At 50.2% G+C, this 7,466-nt stretch overlaps 1 protein-coding gene across 1 annotated transcript in view; it reads right to left on the bottom strand.

The window, feature by feature from the left end:
• Nucleotides 1-672: 672 nt before the first annotated feature.
• LOC106817554 (collagen alpha chain CG42342-like) overlaps nucleotides 673-7,466 on the bottom strand; it is a 14,759-nt gene continuing 7,965 nt past the window's right edge. Inside the window, exons 7-9 of the mRNA XM_014822228.1 lie at nucleotides 4,643-4,741; nucleotides 2,938-3,018; nucleotides 673-930 (exon numbers count right to left, since the gene is read on the bottom strand). Of these exons, the coding sequence (XP_014677714.1) occupies nucleotides 673-930; nucleotides 2,938-3,018; nucleotides 4,643-4,741 (438 nt within the window). The remainder of the gene's footprint in view (nucleotides 931-2,937; nucleotides 3,019-4,642; nucleotides 4,742-7,466) is intronic.

Below are 7,466 nucleotides of genomic sequence, written 5' to 3'. Positions count from 1 at the left end.
TAATGGAGCAGCATGCTACTGAGCAGTGGAATTTGTCAGTGACACCACCAGGAACGTGGGGACAGAGGGAATTACGAGATAGATAGTTATGGCACTATTATTTAGATATCACAGTGACGCGCTTAGGTATATAGATAGGCATCTCGCATGCGCATAGCGATATTGCATGGTTCTAGATTACCGGTCTCGCTTGACTAGAAGTAGATAGAGTAGTGAGTGAGGAGAGGGAGATGTGATTGGTAGATGAGAGAATCACCGCGAAGAAGGAGAGGAGAGGGAAGGAGAACACGAGGGGGCTCTAAGGAAAGGAGGGGAGAGAAGAGATGCAGAATCAAGCATAAAGAAAACCAGTTACGGTTGACCTCCTGGACGATAGAAGGGGAAATGTGAGGAATAGAAGAGAAGATAGGATAGAGAAGAGTAGTAGAGAGAGAGAGAGAGAGAGAGAGAGAGAGAGACTGAGCGAAGAGAGAGAGGGAGAACGTAAAGAAAACGATGGATGAGATTGAGTAGAGAGTTGCGGTGAGAGAGAGCATTGGTCTTACCTGAACATTAGGAATGCAAAGAGGCAGAGCCCGGAGAGAAACAGTAGCACGAGTAGAACAAAGAGCATCTCCACCGCATCCTCTCCTCTCGCTCTCCTCAGCCTCCCGCGCGAGCACGCAGCACCGCTCAGCGCACCTGCCCGCCGCGCACCTCACCTGAGTACAGGTGAGCCACAGGTATGTCACTGAGGTGAGCCACAGGTATGTCGCTGAGGTGAGCCACAGGTATGTCACTGAGGTGAGCCACAGGTATGTCACTGAGGTGAGCCACAGGTATGTCACTGAGGTGAGCCACAGGTTTGTCACTGAGGTGACCCACAGGTTTGTCACTGAGGTGACCCACAGGTATGTCACTCAGGTGAGCTACAGGTGAGCTACAGGTGAGCTACAAGTGAGCTACATGTGAGCTACAGGTAAGTCACAGGTGAGCTACAGGTGAGCTACAGGTAAGTCACAGGTGAGCTACAGGTGAGCTACAGGTAAGTCACATGTGAGCTACAGGTGAGCTACAGGTAAGTCACAGGTGAGCTACAGGTGAGCTACAGGTGAGCTACAGGTAAGTCACAGGTGAGCTACAGATGAGCTACAGGTAAGTCACAGGTAAGTCACAGGTGAGCTACAGGTGAGCTACAGGTAAGTCACAGGTGAGCTACAGATGAGCTACAGGTAAGTCACAGGTAAGTCACAGGCGAGCCACAGGTGAGCTACAGGTAGGTCACACAGGTGACCAACTCTGGTGAGCCACAGGTGAGCCACTCAGTATGTAAACGTCCCGAATAAGCCACAGGTGTGTCAAAGGTAGGTCACAGATTATTCGCACGTAAGTCACAGATGTTTCGCAGCTAAGTCACAGATTTTTCGCAGCTGAGTCACAGATGTTTCGCAGCTAAGTCACAGATGTTTCGCAGCTAAGTCACAGACGATTCGCAGCTAAGTCACAGATGTTTTGCAGCTAAGTCACAGATGACTCGCAGGTAATGTGGCTTCGAGTGAGCCACAGGTAACACACAGGTGAACGACAATCTACTCAAGGTCAAATGAGCCGCGCGTGATTAACACACGAGAAAGAGACCGCTATGTCGCAAATCCTCCTCCTCTCCGCCGGACAACAAAGGAAGCTGAGAGAAAGAAGAAGCCACGCGAAGGAGGACCATTAATCGGGATGCTCGCTGGCGCTCTCCCGATCGCCGATGATGCGGAGACAGGAGCGAGACGACGAGAGAAGAAGCCATGAGAGAGATGAAGCCATTCATCATCACGCGAGTCTCTCGCGCAGCATCTCTCGCAGCATCCCTCAGCATCTCTCCGCACAGCGGCAAAGCTTTCCTGCGCAGATGCTGCTGCGGTTACACGGCAACCAGCTGATATCCCGCAGCAGTAGCATCAGCAGCATCATCATCAGCAGCGGCGGCGGCGGCAGCGGCAGCGTCGGTGATTACTGGTGCAGCTAACGCGTCACGCCCTATCAGAGGCGTAGGTAACAAGCGCCGCGAGGGATAACGGGATTCTGTACACGCGTTGGTTTACGTAGATGCGTGGGGTGCTGAGCACCGGGAGGGGTATGTGGGCGTCAGAATGGCAAGCTGCTAGTGTGTGTGTGTGTGTGTGTGTGTGTGTGTGTGTGTGTGTGTGTGTGTGTGTGTGTGTGTGTGTGTGTGTGTATGTGTGCGAGCGTGCGTGTGTGTGTGTGAGAATGCGCACGCGCGTGTGAGTAAGAGTGTGTGTGTGTGCATGTGTGCGCGTGCTCGTGCGTGCGTGCGTGCGTGCGTGCGTGCATGTGTGTGTGCGCGTTGTTTGTATTTGCTTCACACTCTGCTTTGCTCCATCCTGATCCATTCACTCATCACGCCTCTACGCACCCGTCCCCGAGGTTAACCAAACATATCATCCGCCATCCACCCCACGCACCACACTCCCACCTCACCCTTCACCCAAAACATCCGCTTCACCCATCCCCGCCCCCCGTACGACCACCCACCTCTCACCCCGCCAACTACACCTCCATCCCTCCCTACACTCCATGTCTCTACCCCTATGCCGTCTTCTTACGCCTACACTCCCCCGTACACCCCATACCCCTACGCCGACGCTCCCTCCCCCTACGCTCCCTCTACACCTCCACCCCCTCGCTACACTCCCCCGTACACTCCCTACCCCTACGCCCACGTTCCCTCCCCTACGTGGCCCTTACCCCTAAGCACCCTACCTCTAAAATCCCCCTCCCCTCTCCCTACCCTCCCTCTACCCTTACGCCCACCCCTACGCCCTCCCCCTCTCCTTACGCCCACAATGCGTATGGGGATGCAATATATGGAAATATATTGCAATATATTGTGCACAATGCGTATGAGTATATAGTAGTACTAGAGTATGGAGAGTAGAGTTAACTCACCGGTAGTCCGGTAGCTCCCGGCAGCCCCTGATCTCCATCCAGGCCATCGAGTCCCGGTTGACCGCGCCCTCCATCTTCTCCCTAGGTGAGACAAAGCTTGGCAACAAGGCAATTAATCACTGCCATGGCATGCTCTATCATGCAGGGGGCAGCACCGCACTGCGTCCTGTATCGGGGTGCAAGCGCGCTGGCTGCGGCGGCGGCCCTGCACGAGGGCACGTCCGTACGTGTGTGTGTGTGTGTGTGTGTGTGTGTGTGTGTGTGTGTGTGTGTGTGTGTGTGTGTGTGTGTGTGTGACGTGTGTGTGTGTGGTGTGTGGTGTGTGGTGTGGTGTGTTGTTGTGCTTGTGTGTTTGTGTGTTGGTGTGCGCTGTGTGTGTTTGTTTATGTGTGTGTTTGGGGGGGGAAAGGTGTGGTGTGTGTGTGTGTGTGTGTGTGTGTGTGTGTGTGTGTGTGTATGTGTGTGTGTGTGTGTTGTGTGTGTCGTCGCGTGTGTGTGTGTTTTTTGTGTGTTGTGTGTGTGTGTTGTGTGTGTGTGTGTGTGTGTGTGTGTTGTGTGTGGTACGTGTGTGTTGTGTGTGTGCGGTGTGTGTGTGTGATGTGTGTTGTGTGTGTACGTGATGTGTTGTGTGTGCGTGGTGTGTGTGTGTGTGTGTGTGCTTGTTGTGTGTGTGGTGCTGTGTGTGTGTGCGTTGTGTGTGTGTGTGTTCTGTGTGTGTTTGGGGGCGGGAGTGTGGTGTGTGTGTGTGTGTGTGTGGTGTGTGGTGTGTGTGTGGTGTATGTGTGTGTGTGTGCTGTGTGTATGTGTTGTGTGGTGTGTGTGTGTGTGTGTCGTGTGTATGCTGTTGTGTGTTGTGTGTCGTGTGGTGGTGTGTGGTGTGGTGTGTGTGTGTGTGTGTGTACGTGTTGTGTTTGTGTGTTGTGTGTGTGTGTTGTGTTTGTGTTGTGGTGCGTGTGTGTATGTGTGTGTGTGCTGTGCGTGTGGTGTGTGTTGTGTGTGTGTGTGGTGTGTGTGTGTGTGTGTGTGTGTGTGTATGTTGTGTGTGTGTGTGTGTGTAATGTGTCTGTGCTGTGTTGTGTGTGTCTGTGTTCGTGTGTGTGTGGGTGTGTAGCAGACCAACCACGATCAGGCTAGAGAGAGGAGATTTCCGCCACCACAGAGCAGAAGCACTGTTAACATCAACAATAGGCGTACACATGCACAGGTGAGAGGGGAGGGGAGGGAGGGGAGGGAGGGAGAGCAGGGGAGGGAGGGGAGACAGGAGGAGGTAGCGGGCGAGAGGTTGAGAGATGTAGTGAGGATGAGGGAGAATACAGGAAGATAGATACAGGAACGCATTTGGAACACAGGGAGATCGAAGGAGGAGAAAAGGGAGACACGAGGAGGTGGAAGGAGGAGAAAGGAGAGACACAGAGATGTAGAAGAAAAGGAAATGACACACTGGGAAGTGTCGAGAGGGAGAAGAGAAGAGGTAGAGGGAGGAGGGAGGAGGGACGCAGGGAGATAAGGGAGGAACGAGAGTAAGAAGGATACCTAAATGTCAGAGGAAGGTCGTCACCTGTCATTCACATGTCACCTAGACAGACGGCAAGCAAGTGGGAACTGTCAGGGATGATCAAGAAAAGACAGGTTTCGACTTGAAAAGGATGACCTTACAAAAAGGTCAAATGGGACCTGAGAGGGGTAATGAGCACTCAGTACGTACCGTCGGTCCGAGCATGCCCATTTCACCCTTCATTCCCGGCTGTCCCTTCAGGCCTCTTGGTCCCATCATGCCGATCTCACCAGTCATGCCATCATCTCCCTGTAGGTGGCAGCGCAGGCGTGTGAGAGATGTGCGAGTAAAGATATTCGTGGGTTAGAGGGAATTGCGGAGAGGGAATGATACGAGATTCACAAAATTCAGGGAATATCAAACCTTACGAGTCAGGCATCAGATCAACGGATGGCAAAGCGTGTCAGGGTAGTGTACAATGGCATGTGTGTGTGTGGCGTGCGGAGAGGGGGTCTAGAAAAGGAGGGATTGAAGGAAGGAAGGAGAGGGAGAGGTAATAGATAACTAAAGATGTAGGGAGAATAGAGGGAGAGACGTAGAAAGAGAGAGAGAGAGAGAGAGAGGAGGGAGGAAGAAAGAAGAGAGAGATTTGATGAGAGAGAGAAGAAGATAAAAGGGAAGAGTATATGAGGGTGAGAGAGAGAGGAAGATGAGAGCACAAGAGAGGAGACGAGAGTAGGAGAGAGAGAGAGAGAGGGAGCTAGCGAAGAGAGGGATGGCATATTGGCAAATCTCGCCACAAATACACGAGCCATCACTGAATCAATATTACAACAACGATTCTCACATAAGCCTTAAAGTCATTATCTCATGTAAGACATCACGCTATCACCGTGACTCAGCACACAGCAACAATTAATTAGCTTCATAATTAAGCTTTAATGTAAATATTCTAATTAAGGCTTTAAGCATTAAACGGACGACGAGTAAAGAGTTATGAGTAATAATTGTAATTGATTATAATCGAATCGACGGCCCGTTTCTAATCAATACTTTCTCGGCAGCCGAGCGAGTCGACAAGGTGTCGCCACCTACAGGCGGTTAAAGAAACATACCTTTAGTTAGAGAGTCCGATCTTGGAGGTGCCAGCAGTAAAAGAATGCTCTCAGAGAGGAGACAGAGAGAAGCTTAATAACGAAGAGGAAGCCAGCTCGAGCCGGTAACGAGGAGGGCGTTACGAGGCGTCTGCCAATGCTCAGTCGCCATGGCGACGCGATCACGCGTGTGTAGGGTATAGGTGTTTACGATGCGCGTTTTTTTTATTTAATTGTCGTGTTTTTGTTATGTATTGTAAATATATTGTTGATATTTTTCAGCCGGTCTGTCGTTTTTTATAAGTTCTTCGAGCGTTATTTTGTTGTTGTTGTTGTTTTACGCTCAGCGGCGCTGTTGTTGTTAGCGTTAGGTTTTACGTTCTCTACATAGATTTCCTTTTAGCTGTCATCAGTTTTTTTAAACATTTTTATGCTGCAATCAGCCGCTGGTTGGATCGGCCGCGCACGAAAACTGTGTGTTGATAGAATTTTTATGATAGTCTGCTGGTAGCAGAATGATGACGTTAAGTGAAAGAGAGGAAAGAAGGTTGGGAGGTTAGCAAGTGCTGCCCCCGTGCGGACCGCCGGACCCACGTGACGAACTTCTGTGTTAGCGTCGTTTGCCCTTCAACGAGAGCGCCAAGGACGTCTCGCATTTGAGGTTAAATATATCACCTTCGTTAATATACCATATATATATATATGGTAATGATTTTGGGAACGCGATTGGTTTTGCGGCCGAGACTGCTCTATTGTTTTATTACTGTTTCATACGACCACCAGGTGGCGGGCAGCGCGGCGTCGCACGGGGGCTCTGCGGGGCGGTTGGCGAGTCATAGTATCTGATCTCTGTCGGATTAAAGGTTTAAGGATTAATGTTTTTAATCCTAATCAAATCTTAATACACGTAGTTATAGGAATTAATGGACGGATTAATCACATGATAGAGGGCGCATGAGTCGGACCATTACTGTACGAGGGGTGGCCATTAATGTTTTAGTTAAACCTGGCACCGTTGGGGGGCGCAACGTGTCTCAGTGGAGCGCAAGCATGCGTTAGATCACTCACTCTTGTGTTATCACTACAGGGGACGAAAACGAAAGAGAACTACCGAGTAAGGAGCTATCCTAACATGCCCCTAGTTCACATCGCCACCACTAGATGGCGCTGTTAGTCCTCTGCGCCGATGATGTTAGAAACAACAGGGATAGTTTCTCCGCGTTCCGAAATTTCCAACGGGACGAACAGAAATATCTCCCGTGTGTGCGGTTGTGGTTCAGTTGCAGATCTCTGCCACCAGGTGGCCGAATATGCCTTCCGGTTATGCATCTAGCTTTACTATTTCTGATAGAGATTACTGTGCTAGTATTAGTTTCCATGTTAGTCCTAACTCTGTGAGCAGAAAGGCACAAGCAGCAATCATATTATTATTATTATTATTATTATTATTATTAGTAGTAGTAGTAGTACTAATAGTAGTATTAGTAGTAGTAGTAGTAGTAGTAGTAGTAGTAGTAGTAGTATTAGTAGAGTGATGGGCCGCGGGGGAATCCATGTGTGTTAGTTGAGACCGGCATGCGGATAGATGGGCGCGATGCAAAATGCGATGTGTGATGTGACGTTGTAATGTGTGGGCTCGGCGGCAGTCTATAGTGAGTCTCTCCTCCACCTACACCCGTCGCGGCCGTAACTATGGCTACAGTCATGCACTCACACGCACGAGCACGCACGCACGCATGCACGCGCGCGCACACGCACGAGGCGAAAACAGTGTTAGACGAAGTTCATGTGCGATGCTACATGCCTAGACTGAAGAGACATAATATAGAAAAAATTAATAAAGAGAGGGAGGGACAGGGAGAAAGATAGATAGATATATAGATAGATATATAGATAGATAGATAGATAGATAGATAGATAGATAGATAGATAGATAGATA

The sequence above is a fragment of the Priapulus caudatus genome, unplaced genomic scaffold, assembly GCF_000485595.1.
Source record: "Priapulus caudatus unplaced genomic scaffold, Priapulus_caudatus-5.0.1 Scaffold1766, whole genome shotgun sequence".
Lineage (NCBI taxonomy): Eukaryota > Metazoa > Priapulida > Priapulimorpha > Priapulimorphida > Priapulidae > Priapulus > Priapulus caudatus.
The sequence above is the reverse complement of the archived record's forward strand: the minus strand, read 5'-3'. Positions and strand labels throughout refer to the sequence as shown.